Source organism: Ictidomys tridecemlineatus, chromosome 3 (assembly GCF_052094955.1).
Source record: "Ictidomys tridecemlineatus isolate mIctTri1 chromosome 3, mIctTri1.hap1, whole genome shotgun sequence".
Taxonomy (NCBI): Eukaryota; Metazoa; Chordata; class Mammalia; order Rodentia; family Sciuridae; genus Ictidomys; species Ictidomys tridecemlineatus.
Genome location: NC_135479.1, coordinates 85,095,240 through 85,109,662, shown reverse-complemented (window position 1 = coordinate 85,109,662; position 14,423 = coordinate 85,095,240). Strand labels below are relative to the sequence as shown.

General features: G+C 33.7%; 1 protein-coding gene across 7 annotated transcripts in view; it reads left to right on the top strand.

Annotated features, from left to right (window-relative positions):
* Cep70 (centrosomal protein 70) overlaps window positions 1-14,423 on the top strand; it is a 62,501-nt gene that overhangs the window by 15,908 nt on the left and 32,170 nt on the right. For 6 of the 7 annotated variants that reach the window (XM_078043399.1, XM_078043403.1, XM_078043397.1 and 3 more), the window contains 5 exons: window positions 175-344; window positions 4,978-5,034; window positions 7,198-7,285; window positions 7,470-7,558; window positions 9,613-9,687. In XM_078043399.1, the coding sequence (XP_077899525.1) occupies window positions 175-344; window positions 4,978-5,034; window positions 7,198-7,285; window positions 7,470-7,558; window positions 9,613-9,687 (479 nt within the window). The remainder of the gene's footprint in view (window positions 1-174; window positions 345-4,977; window positions 5,035-7,197; window positions 7,286-7,469; window positions 7,559-9,612; window positions 9,688-14,423) is intronic. The other variant, XM_078043401.1, reaches the window with a different exon arrangement.

Genomic DNA, 14,423 nt, shown 5'->3' with positions numbered 1-14,423 from the left:
TGTTCTGTAGGTTCTCTTTGCATTCTTGTTTTCTTTACTGCACATAAGCTTTTTAATTTGATGCCATCATATTTATTATTTCAATAGAAACTAAATATGACTTTGGGTAAAGTATTAAGACAGCATGTATTAGAGGTACATATCATAATCATGTTTTTAAAAAATTTCTTACAGATCAGATGCCAACATTACAAGAAAAAACGAATGGAGCAACAAGAGATTATTGCTTCTCTGCAAAAGGATATCTGTAGATTAACAAAGGAGGAAGAAGAACGCATCATCACTCAAAACAGAGTGTTTGCCTATCTCTGCAAAAGAGTTCCTCATACCGTCCTGGATAGACAGTAATGTTCACCCCATAAGATAATGTCGCTAAAGTCATTTTTCAAAAATAAGTTTATTGGGCTAAGGGTTGTGGCTCAGTGGTAGAGCGCTTGCCTAGCATGTGTGAAGCACTGGGTTCGATCTTTAGTACCACATAAAAATACATAAATAAAAAAGGTGTTGTATTCATTTACAACTAAAAAATATTTTTTTAAGTTTTATTTCATTTATTTATTAGTGGTGCTGAGAATCAAACACAGTGCCTCACACATGCCACGCAAGTGCACTGCTGCTGAGCCCCAGCCCCAGCCCCAGCCCCCAAAAAATGTTTTTTAAAAAATTGAGTTTTTCATGGGAGATAGGAGTGGTTATATTTCTCAGAGGAGACTCTCTCCCTCTCTTCTGCCTTTTTCCTTCTCCATTCTTTACTTTTTAAGTTTTATTTTATTTATTTATAAATGGTGCAAATAAATAAAATAAATATAAATACATTTATATTTATTTTATTTATATTTACTTATTTATATGCTCTAGTGCCCTAGAGCTCTTTGAGGAATGAAATTAGATATTTGTTAATTTTAAATATTTGTGTTATTTTTAACAATTGAGTTCCCCGTTAATTTATAAAGCTGTTTTAATTTTTATTAACTGATAAATAAATACATACAAATGGTACATACTAGTGGAATAATATGATGTTTTGTTGCATGTATTCATTATATTTAAATTAGGTCAAACTTTTCTGTTTTCTTGAACATTTATCATTTCTTCAGGGTAAAAATTCTGAAAATCCTTTTTTCTAGCTTTTTGAAATATGCAGTTCATTATTGTTACCTATCATCACTTTACTGTAGCACCTCAGAACTTGTTCCAATCTAACTGTAACTTAGTACCCATTGATCAATCTTTCTCTATCCCTTGCTTCTCCCCCAAATATCCCAGAACCACTTTTTTTTTATGAGCATAATACCTTTATGTTATTTTTAAGTGGTGCTGAGGATTGAACACAGTGCTCACATGTGCTAGGCATGTACTCTTACCATTGAGCTATAACCTTAGCCCCCCACGTTTTCAACTTTGATGAAATCAACTTTTTTTAGATTCTACATATGAGTAAAATTTCTGGTTCCATTTATGTGTTTTTGTAATTAATAGGATTTCATCATTTTTAATGACTGAATAATATTCTACTGCATATGTATGTGTATATATATATATCACATTCATTCATCAATTTATGAACATTCAAGTTATTGCTATTTCTTGGCTATTGTAAATAACGCTGCTTTTGAACATGGGAGTGCAGCAATATTTTTGACATTACTGTTTTTTTTCCCTCTGGATGTACATACCCAGTAGAATTGCTGAATCACATAGCAATTGTATTTAAAATTTTTGAGGAAGCTCTTTACTGTTTTCCACAATGGCTGTACTAATTTATATTCCGATTGACAGCATACATAGTTCCCTTTTCTCCACAATCTTGCCAGTACTCATTATCTTTAATCTTTTTGATTATAGCCATTCTTATTGGGATGAGGTCATTTTTCATGGTTTTGATTTCCATTCCCCTGATTATTAGTGATGTTGAACATTTTTCATACACCTATCGGTCATTTATGTTGTCTTTGGAGAATTGTTTCTTGAGGCCTCTTGCCAATTTTTAAATTGGTTTATTTGGTTTTTGGTATTGTGTATGTGGAGTTCGTTTTGTATCCTGAATATCAACCCCTAGATGTATGGCTTGCAATTATTTCTTTTATCGGTTGTCTCTTCACTCTTTTGATCTTTTCCTTAGCTATGCAGAGGTTTTTAGTTTGATGTAATCATATTTGTCTTTTTTATCTTTGTTTCTTGGGCCTTTAGGGTCTTCTTCAAAACATCTTGCTCATTTCAATATCCTGAATCATTTTCTGTTTTCTTCTAGTAGTTTCCTAGATTTAACCTTATGTGAAAGTTTTTAATCCATTTTGAGTTAGTTTTGTAACTGAGAGAGAGGTCTAGTTTTTTTTATTCTTCTGCATGCAAATGTCCAATTCTTCCACTCCTTAAAATTCCTGGTTAACCTATCAGACATTTATCAAAAGAACCGATTACTTTTAGTAAGATACTACTGTATAGATGTTGAGATTGCTTCTAGTTATACCGTTTTCTTTGACTTAAGACTTTTCAGTGAAAAGAGCTAGGAACTGTGTTTCTGGGGGAAAATAAATATTTTCTTTTTTTCCCAGTTGAAGTTAATGTTACAGTATTTTTAATTAAACTCTTTTTTTATTTTGTAACTCTTTTTAAAGTTTTTGTTCTTTTTGTGGTGCTGTGGATGAATCCAGGATCAATATAACTAATTTATCCTTTAATGTGTTAAAATATTCTAAAGTAATCCCAGAATTACTAACAATAAGCCTATTGAATTAAATTTCCATTTCTTTAGTGTTATATATTCTATCATAGATGCAGTCAAAATGTGGTTTTCTAAAATATCTTGAAATACCACTTTTCTGTGTGTTTGTGTCACCAAATTAGTAAACATTTGGGTTTAACTTGTTTTTTAATTCTTAGGAATTGACTTTTTTTATTTACTTAAAACAGTTACATAATTCCAAAGTCAAAACTATAATTATTCTTGTTTCCATTTCTTCCCTTTTATACCACCTTAGACTTACTCCCCGCCTTGTAGAAATTGGTTTTAAATGCTTAGTATTTTTAGCAATATAAGCTGTATTGGTATTATATTTGCATTCTCCTTTGAATGAAAGGTAGCTCTTTGTGTTTTTTACTAATCAATATGAACTGATTGCATTTAAACTAGTCTTATGTATTTATGTAATAGGATTGAGAATCAACTATATTAGGTGTTTCTATTGTGCATAAAAATGAAGTTATATATAAGTTTGGAGATTTGAGAATATATCTGTGATCTACATAATTTTCATCCTTTTGAAGAAAAAGGAAGCATAAACACTTTGATTCGTAATAAAATGTAGTTAGCGGTAGGTGTGAATAAATGGAAAAAAGAAGAAAGCAAGGAGAGAAAATAAAAGTAAAGATTAAAAAGGACAGGCAGAGGGAGTTACAGTGGGAGGAAAGGATAGAGCAATGAAGGTGAAACAAAAGCAACGACAAAATGAACCCCCAGAACAGCCAATATGGGTGAGAGAGAGACTGAGGGAACTTGTTATTGCCACATAAAGTTGGGCTGATCCAGGTATGGATTTGTCTAATGGGCCAGAGATTTTTTCTGCTCTCATTTATTTTTGTGGTGCTAGGGATTAGACTTGGGGCCTTTTGCATGCTGGGTAAATGTTCTACCCCAGAACTCTACACTCCCAGCCTTATGTTTGACTTTTAATGAAGCAAATCTTCAGTTTGAGACATTGAAATTAAAAATTGAGTTAACCTTATTAAAAATACTGCTATTGTCAAAAGGTATAAAGGCACTAGTCTAACATAGAGCAAACACAGATGAATGAAGCCATGATTTCTGCATTCAGTGAGCCAATGGTCTAGTTGAATAGATAGGTATGTAAGTAAATATAAGGCAGACAGTGGTAGGTACTATATGTGTGGGGCAAATGGGATGCTGAGTGTGACAGAGGAGTAAAAGGTAGAGGCCCCAGAGAGGCTTCATGAAGATGGCCAGCTTGCAGCTAGACAATTAGGAACTCTAGAATTTTAATAGAGGTAAGAGAAAGGATTTTTCAGTTAGAGTAATACACAAGAAGGAAAGTGAATTTACTTGGAAATGGCAAGTAATGTAAGAGGTCTCAAGCATGGTGAACATGATATGCGTTGATCATTGTGTAGTATTGTCGTGTTAATGGATGAACTATTAGCATTCTAATCCCTCTCCAGCTTTTTGATGTGAAAACCAGTAAGCCCCCTGGCTTACAATATCATCTCCCAATAAAGGACCCAGAGTTCTTTTTCAATACATGCATAATTTTTTTTTAAAGAAAGAGTGAGAATTTTTTAATATTTATTTTTTTTAGTTCTTGGCAGACACAACATCTTTGTTTGTATGTGGTGCTGAGGATCGAACCCGGGCTGCATGCATGCCAGGCGAGAGCGCTACCACTTGAGCCACATCCCCAGCCCCGACATGCATAAATTTATATATAATTTCTTTCTCTATTTTCTAGACCAAATAGAGTAATACTATACATTTGGTTGTACAGTATTTTTCACTCATTAGTCCTTATTAGGACATGATGCAAATTTACATCATTACTTCCAGTGCCACATTATTTCTTATAGTATGGATGTGCCACTGTTTAACCTTTTTCCTGTTGAAGGCCTAGTAGATTTTCTTTTTTTCACTCTTATAAATGATATAGTGAATAACTTTGTTCATGCTGAGTTGAATCCTTGGGCAAATGTTTTGTGGGCAAGATTGCTAGAGGTAGACTTGTTAGAACAAGGAGAGTATACATTTAATAGGTTAAAGTATACTATTTATGGCTATTTAAACATCTATTAAAATTAATATAAAATATGACTTAGTATAATATTTGATTCTGACAGGAGTCATTTAAACTTTTAAAATCCTGCCAGATGATCTGTACTTCTTTTATCACTATAATTTGAAATTATGTTGAGAATAGTAGATATCATACTGCATTTTGAAAATAATTCAATATAGATTTTATTTTCTAGGTTGCTTTGCCTAATTGACTACTATGAATCTAAAATAAGAAAAATCTATACACGAAGGTATGAATAATCCTGTTAACAACTTTTGAAGTTACTATCCAGTAATGAATCATACCAAAAGTTTCTATAGCCTTTTGAAACTTTAAATATCCTACAGAAATCTACCTAATGTCACTAAGAAGTTTTTTAAAATATTGTATTTTACTACCTATGTTAAAATATATTAATATACATATATTCAATAACCATCAAAGTATTAGATAACAGCAGAAAGGCATTTCCTCTTATTTTGTCACAGTATTATAATTTGTTCTATTGATGTCACCTAGCTCACTCAAAAATTACCAATATATCCACAAAATGCATAGAAGTAAATGAGCCGCCTACCAAAATGTAACCTAATTAGGATCACATTTATGAGATAAAGGTAAAAAATGTCAGTGAAAACCATATAGATTAAAGCACACATGTCACTTCTGAATAAAGAAGAGTAAATAGTCTTTGGTTAACCTAAAATAGCTGAAGAATATCTAAGACCATGTAATCTAAAATGCTTTAATGAACAGTAGCTATTCTGTTCATTGTTTATAAATGGAGCAGTTCTTTCAACAAATAGACATTTACTTGAGCATCCACTTGGTGTCATGTTCTATTTTAGGTACTTAGGATCCCAGGATAACAAATAAGATACATTTTTTGCTTCCATGAAGCATATACTTGACTATTCTTGCCCTAAGAATGACTTTTCAGAAATAGCTGGGGGCAGTGGAAGAAAGGGAAAAGAAAGAAGGAACAATGGAAGAGAAGGATAAAAGCAACTAAGGCTAAAAGTGAATCACTCTAGTCAGAAAATATCTTATCAAGTGCTCAGGGATTTCTGACTTTGTCATTTCAGTGGTAGACACAGTGTTGTATAGATTTTACAGAGATTGGACAGTTTTTTATAATGGTCCTTCTAGAGTTTACAGTCTAATAAGGAAGATAAAATGTAAACTCTAATGAAAATAACATGAGACTTAAGCACTAATACATAATGTCATAGTGAATAATTTCTAAAGGTTGTATAGACAGTAAGTACTATAGGAATTTAGAATAGGAGCAGAATCAATTTTGATTGGAGTGACCAGAGAAGCCTTCCCAAAGCAGATGTGGTTTACATTAGTACCCTTTTTACTCATAGAATCCAAACAGTCTGAAATGCCTTTAACTTTTTTCTTTGTGCTTTTCCAAATCTTACCTACCCTTTAACTCCAGCACAACCTACACAATTATGATATTGGCAGATCTGAAATTTTCAAGGCAGGCTGGGAGGCTGGAGACTCTGGAATGAATTGGTATTTCATTCTTGAGGCCAAATGCAGACTGGAAGTAGACAGTTAAAGTGAAATCTTGTCCTAAACAATGAAGTTGTATTTTACAGAAAAATACACTGATTCAGTTTTTTAATTTAAAGTGTAATGAAAATTAGTTTTTCACTTCAACTAGCAATATTTCAAGTGCTCATTGGCCACATGTTAGCTAGAGGTTACTTTATAGGAGAGTACAGTATTAGCTCATCAAGATTGTTAGTGATTTGTTAGCACTTTGTGGATCATAGAATGCTTTAGTACATTTTATTTGCGTTTTAATCTTTTGTATTCACATTAATCTTGAGGTAGATATGACAACTTCCTTTTTTACAGATAAGACTAAATTCTGAGAGATTGATCTATTGATCATTTAATAGATGAAACTATTGGTTAATAATAGTGCCGAGGTTTGAATCAAGACTAAAGTCTGATCTTGTCCATCTATGTTCTATGTTGTTGTTTTTTAAGGTAGATTATTTGAGCTTCAGATAATAGAAAGATAAAAAGAGTATGTGGAGAATGCATTTTAAAGAAGAACATTTCTTTAATGTTCTGCATTGTTTTATTTGTTTATTCATTCAATAAGTGTCTTTTCAGCTCTTCTTTTGTCCTATAATCTTCTAGGCAGTGAGATCCAGTGGTAAACAATAAAAAGTTCTGGTTCTCATATACTCTAAGTAAAGGGATAATTAATAGATATGTACTATTATGTTCATAAATAATGTGTTCTAATGCCATTCCTTATATGAACAAATAGGAAATTTGGGTTAAATCATGGTTAGATTATTAAGCTCTTATTAGATTGGTATAATTTTTATTAGCAAAATGTTTTTAAGATTTTTTTCATAAAAAATATACATGTATCTCTTCACAGGCACTATAAAGAAGATGAAAGTCAGTCAAGTGAAGAAAATGATTATCAAAATATGGGTGCATCACCGACTTATAAATGTCTTCTAGTGGTATGGGGACTATAACTAATAAATACTTAAAAATTTTTTTTGTGGTGCTGGGATTGAACCCATGGCCTTGTAATGTGAGTCAAGCACTCTACCAATTGAGCTAGATCTCCAGCCCCAAATATTTTCTTATAAAATAAAATAATCACCCAGAAAGTTAATTATTTTTGTATGAAATGTGTTGTAGTCATTACAGAATCAACTCCAGGATGCAAAATCTAAGATTGATGCACTTACAAGTGAAAAGCTGAACCTCCAAAAAGATTTGGAAAGCAGGTGAGAGAAACTCAAGTAATGTTTCTTTTTTTAAATTTTTTTTAAAGCAATGTTTCTTTGTCCTTTAACAAGTAAATACATACTGGAACTTGTTATATTAAACCATTCTAACCCCTTTACCCTACAACCAATTCTGAGTGCTTATTTTAGGCAGCTTTTTTTGCTTCTGTGATTAAAGAACCCAACTAGCAATTGTAGAGGAGGAAAGTTTGTTTGAGGGGCTCACAGTTTCAGAGGTCTTAGTCCATAGAAAGCTGGCTCCATTCCTCGGAGACCGAGGTGATGCAGAGCATCATGGTGGGAGAATGTGGTGGAGGGAAGCTCACATCATGTCAGGAAGCAGAGAGGTCTCCACTTGTCAGACAAAAATACATGTAACCCAAAACCCCAATTCCTACCTCCTCCAGCCACAGCCTATCACTTCAGTTACTACTCAGGTAATCCCTATCAGGGGATTAATTCACTGATTGACCTGCAACCCAATCAGTTCTTCTCTGAACCTTCTTGCATTGTCTCACATGTGAGCTTTGGGGGGACACCTCATCTAAACCATAACAGTGCTTCACACTCATATTCATGGTTATTTGTGTCCCATGGTAAATGATAGAAGGCCTACCCATAGACAGGCAAGAGAAATGAGAAAATAGAAGTCTGTTGAAGAAGTTAAAACTGGGTAAGAACTTTTGAGTAGGTATTTTTCCTTTAAAATTAGCTTTATTGGTGTATAAGTGACATACAATACATTGCACATAATTTAAAAGTTTTGACATATGTATACTCTGTGAAACAATCATAGTTGAGATGATCACCCTAAAAGTTTTCTTTTGTAATCTCTTCTTCCCAGTTTATTTTGCCATTATACAATAGTTTATATTTCCTAGACATTCTGTAAATGGAGCCATATAATATTCTTCTTTTTATCTTCCAGTGAGCATGATTTTTCACATTTTTAAATTGTTTAAATTATTAACTGACAAATCATAGTTGTATTTATCTTTGGGGTACAAAGTAATGTGATTTTTATGAATACAAGGTAGAAGCTAACCTATCCATCACCTCAAATACTTACACTCTGTGTGTGTGTGTGTGTGTGTGTGTGTGTGTGTGTGTGTATAAAACTTAGTGATTTTGAAATGTTCAAAGTTTTATACCAGTGGGTTTCTCATTCCCAAATTACTTGAATATCTTGTGATTTCTTATTTTGGAAAGAGAAGAAAAGTAAATAGTTCTTGTAACACAACAGAAAGCTATATGCAGTATAATTACAAAGAGAAACCACCATCTGTTGACAGTTATACAGAGTGAACAATGTTGACACTCTATTTTTATTCAGCAAATATTTGTTGAATACTCTTAATAAGTTAGGCAATTCTCCAAGCTCTGGGATTAAACAATGACCAAACAAATCCCTTGATCTCATAAAGCTTACACTTGATTTATTGCAGTGCTGGGGATGAAACCCAGGCCTTGTGCATGCTAGGCAAAGTATTTTATCTCTGAGCTTCATTGCCAAACTTTAAAGCTTAAACTTTAATGGAGAAAAACTATTAGTGGTTTACATGTAAGTCATTTATATAAAGTCTGAAAAACTGCTAGGTAATACGTATATTTATGGTTACATAAATATAAAGATTTTAAGAATAATGCTTTGGAATAAGGAACAGTAAATTTAGGATAGTGGTGTGGGAAGAAGAATGACATTAATGAGGGATGCATGGAATTCTTAAATACATTTTTAAAGATTTGGAATAAATATACTAATATTCAAATTTGTTAAAGCTGGTGAATATACTAGGATTTGTTGTAATCTCTAACATCTGTATATTTGAAATATTTCACTATAAAAACAATAAATTAAACAAGTAAATGGTTTTGAATAAGGAATTATATAGAAGAAATTCACATGTCCACTAAACACCTTATTTGCTAAATATCAGAATATTTAAAGAATTTTCATGAACTTGTGACAAGTAACAAGATATCCTCTATTGTTAAGTACTTTTATTGTTTTATTCACTTAATTGAATGCATTCAACGTGGTTTATTTTCAACAGGCCCACACAAGAGGAATTAAAACTTCAAAAACAGCAAGTGAAGAAACTGGAAAAAGCCCTTAAGAAAAGCATCAAGTAATTATATTTCACCAAAATTATAGCTTTTATTAGGGTTTTGTATTTTGTTCCTATTTATCTGTTACTTATCTCATTATTATTTCATGTGGCCTTGGGTGGAATTACCAGGCTTATTGGGGAAATGATACTTAAAAATGCATATTTCCACATGGAGGCACATACCTGGAATCCTAGTAGCTTGGGATTTGTTTAAAGTTAACAATTTAAACAACTTGCGAGGCTGAGGCATGAGGATTGCAAGTTCGAGGCCAGTCTCAGCAATTTAAAGAGTCTGTAAGCAACATAGTACCTGTCTCAAAAAAAGGACTAAGGATGTGGCTCGGTAGTAAAGTATCCCTGGGTTCAATCCCTGGTAACCCCTCCCCACTACCCCCACCAAAAAAAGCTTTTCTAGTTCACAGTTCAAAAGCAATTTCTCCTATATTGGATTTAGCTGTATATCCATCTTAGGTGATAAAAAGAAAAAAGGTAAGTTGCCTAATGTAATAAAGTACAAAGATTGTAAATAGAATATTGTCTTCAGAAATGGAAGAATTGCTAGAGAATCAATGAAAGTAGAGATGACAAGTTCCTGATTTTTGTTATTACTAGTCATGATCTGAAAAATTTAAAGGGAGTGTTATCACTTTAAAAGTACCAAAAGGCATGCAGTAAGCCATTCTTACCCATTCTAGCTTTGAAAAGCAATAGCTCAGAGGTATTTTAATATCTGATTTTAAAGAGTAATGGTATTTTCTGAAGCTTGTCCATCAGTACCCTTTGAGTCAAGGGATTGAGAAAGTAGTTTGGGACACATTTTGTTGGAGAAGAAATCTATATGAAATATTTTGAAAACTGAGTTAATATATTCATCAAATGTATTAAGTTAGTTGTGTTAGCAAGTGTTGATTTAATTTTTACTGACAACTATTTTTCCTTCTGTGGCAATAAACATCACCGTAAAAGGAAAGCACATGCATCCAGGAATTACATATTGAGTTAAAATTAAGATAGTAGTGAAGGAAAACTGAGAGAAGTGGAAGGTTTGGAAAGAATGCCTTCATTATTTAATGCATATTCATTTCCTTCCTACCATTGCTTGACATTTTAGGTGCCTATAGTATTTCCTATTATTTGCTTGGCATTCTAGTCTGGGGTTGCTGTGGTAAACCAAATGGAAGAATATCCCTGCCCTCGTGGAGATGACATAAAGGGAGATGATTAATGAAATAAATTTCAATATAAATACTTACATGTAAGATAGTGGGAGTGTAGCTATTGTGTGAGTTTGGACAGGTGGTGGTGGTGGTGGTGGTGGTGACATGGTCAGTGGTGGAAGTGCTGAGAAGTTTTGGAATTGGAGAATATTGAAAGTAGAACTGACAACTTGGTGATGGATGGGGATATAAGGCGTTGAGCAGGAAAAGAGAAGAAGCAAAAGTCTTCTAAATTTTAGGCCTGAATAACTAGTTAGTTGTTAGTACCATTAAGTGAGGTGAGGAAATTAGGAGACAAACAACTGGGAAAGGGGAAGCTGTAGGAGATAAAGTCAGAATGAGGAAACCTATTGACTCCAAAGCAATCATATTAGTGAAGATAAACATAAACATACATGTTTTTATGTGTACATAAAGATCAGTCCTCATTATTCAGATTTCATGTGTGAATTTGCCTGCCAAAATTATAACCTCGGATCAGTCCTCATGGCATTTCAGTCGCACATGGGCATGCTCAATGGAAAGAAATTTTGAATCAACATATATTCTCAACTATTGACCAAGTTGATGCTCTCTCCTCTTGTTTCAACCCCCATACTGAAAAGAAGGGTCTTTTGCTGTTTAGTACTCCCCCCCCCCATATTTATGCTTTTTGTTGGTGATTTCTCTAAGGTACCTCACCAAGCATAGTGCTCCTGTACTCAGGAAGGCTGTGGTATGCCTTATGAAAAAAATACACATGTTAAGTTTTGTTCAAGGCAGGAGTTAAGGAGTGCTATTGGCAAGTTCATTAGTGAATCAGCAGTGTACTTCAAAGTGTCTTTAAGTAGAGACTCGCATAAAACATGGTTATATATTGATCTGTTGACCTATTATGTCCCTAGTTTTCAGTTCTGCAGATACTTCAATGATATTGATACAAGTACATTAAAACAGGTTGGAAACCATAATCTGGATATTATATGTTGACATGATAATTTAAATTATATTCTTATATTATGTCATAATTATATATTGTATATTTTATATATGTTTCATATCTGGGACAGTGAGACAAAATGGAACAGTGAGGAAAATGTGACTAGAGACTTGCCAGAAGCATGACAGTGTATTTCCCCTAGGAGCAGTGGTTCAGTACTCTAATTCAGTATTCACAGTGACTTTATAGACCATAACTGCCCCAAATAATGAGAATCAACTGTATATTTTTTTGTTGTTCATTTGGGTTCTGGTCTTTAGATTGACTTATCATTTTTTGTCTTTTATAATTATGATTCCGTTGTAAGGATAGGAAAGATGGTAGAATGAGATGGACATCATTACCCTAGGTTCATGTATGATTGCACAAATGTTGTGTCTCTACATCATGTACAACCAGAGAATTGAAATGTTGAGCTCCATTTGTGTATGATGAATTGAAATGCATTTTGCTGTCATGTACAACTAAGTAGAACAAATTAAAAATAAATAAATAAAAATTATTTTAAGAATTAGGATTCAGAACTAATTCCTGCTATATTTTTTGGTTGAATTTTGAAGAAATATTTAAGGATTTTTATAATATTTTAAAAATATTTTAGTTTGGAACTTTTTATCTAGATGTCGATACAGAGAATTGGGAGTGTTAGATAACTTGCCCACATTACACAGATGGCAAAAAAAGAGAAATCATATCCTTAATCATTCTTTCTCCAGGTCTCACTCTTGAATCACCACACTAATAATTAGAACCAAGCTAAATAAAGAAAATCTTTTGATTTTGTTTTTGTAGTGCTAGGGATTGAACCCAGGGCTTGAACCCAGGGTCCCATGCATATTAGGCAAATGCCCTACCATGTCAGGCAAATACCCAGCTTATGAAAAGATTTTTATTTTCTGTTGTGCCAAAGGTAGAATTATTTCAAAGTACTATTAATATTTGGGAAATAATAGTCTGCTGTCAACCTAGTGAATTCCTTCCACAGATGTACAAAAGACAGTTTTATTACTGGGTAAGCTTTCAGCCATTGCATTATAGGCAATGTGCTAAACAGGTTTACAGATAGACAGAAATCCTCCTATATAGCCAGACAGGTAGAATTCATTACATACATGCTATCTTTAACCAAGGGAAAAATAAAATTTCTGGTGTTCTTATGATAATCAAGAGGTTAACAGCTTGGCACCAGGGCCCTAGACTAAATTCTGATAGTGTTAGAAGATGTGACCATCTTCCTTGATAGTCACATTTTGACCATGGTTCCAGGGTTCCTTTAAAAAAAAAAATCCTGGAGATACAGAACTGGGAAAAGGTTTATTTAGCTCTGGAAAAGATTTAAATACATCCTAAAGAGACAGAGAAAACATAATTACAAGTTTTCCAAAGGAAGTGCTATGAGAAAAAGGAATAGAGGAGTCTTTTCCCTTTCATGAGCACAGAATATTTCAGTTGTGTTTTTTTTTCTTTTGTATTTTTAAGAGTTGTAGTTACTCTTAACACCTCCATTTGATATTGAAGGTTAGTTTAACAATCTAACATGGGAGAACATGATTTCTTCTTACAGGAGAGTTAATATTACGGACAATTTGTTTTAAAATTATGTTCCTTAAGGGATGAAATGGGTCTACCAGGGCAAGACAACCAGATGTACTACACTAATTTCCTTTATTTTTCAATACCTAGTTTGTTTAGCTAGGGGGAAACGGTCAGAATACAGCTAGTCTAGCGTTGACAGACATCAGAGTGGTCGGTGGTGAGGCACACTGAAATTAACAATTAAGCGTAGTGCCCATCCTGTGATAGAAGCAAGAGGCCAAAAGAAAAAGGCTGGCTCCCCAATGTTCTTTGTTTTCCTTATGAAATGTACTGGGTGGGTTGGTTAGTGACATGCAGCCAGATGGGGCCTAACTATCTCACTGCCAAGAACCCTGATGTTTTATGGGGCAGGGAGGGTAAAAGTATTGGGGAGGATGTTTAGATAAGGCCCCTCACCAGTAAGGTGATGATGGAAAAAGCACCTGAAAAATGCCTCAGTAAAGTCCTTGTAGTAAAGGGGCCCCTAACATGGGTGCTGGGCTAAGAAAGCAGAAATGCATGTGAATATGGCTAGCATTAGAGGGAGGGGGTTAGTCCTTAAAAGTAACTGCCTCCACAGATTTCAGTGTGCAGGGTGTGCAGCTGGTGTGGTGTGAGGAAGCTTGCTGTTCCTCATGAGGCCTCCAGGCAAAGCCTTTGTAATTGCTTATTGCTGGGCCTAAAGATAACACATAGTATTTGGGTCTGGGCCTGATTTGGGCTCCTCACCAAGGAAACAGTTGCCTTCAGAGTTTGGCAGTGGTGCCATGTTGTAGTGACCCACTTTTTCTTTTGTTTTTTAAACACTCATTTACGTATTTTGGTTGCTGCATTGACAGCTATAATGTTGTATATTCATAGTGTAGTAGTTATTTATCAGATTTGCATACAATTTCATAACCCTACACTCAGATGATAATGTTCAGCTTAACATTTAAATTCAGATAGTTTACTTGTCTTTCCTGTAGAGGACATATTAGCTT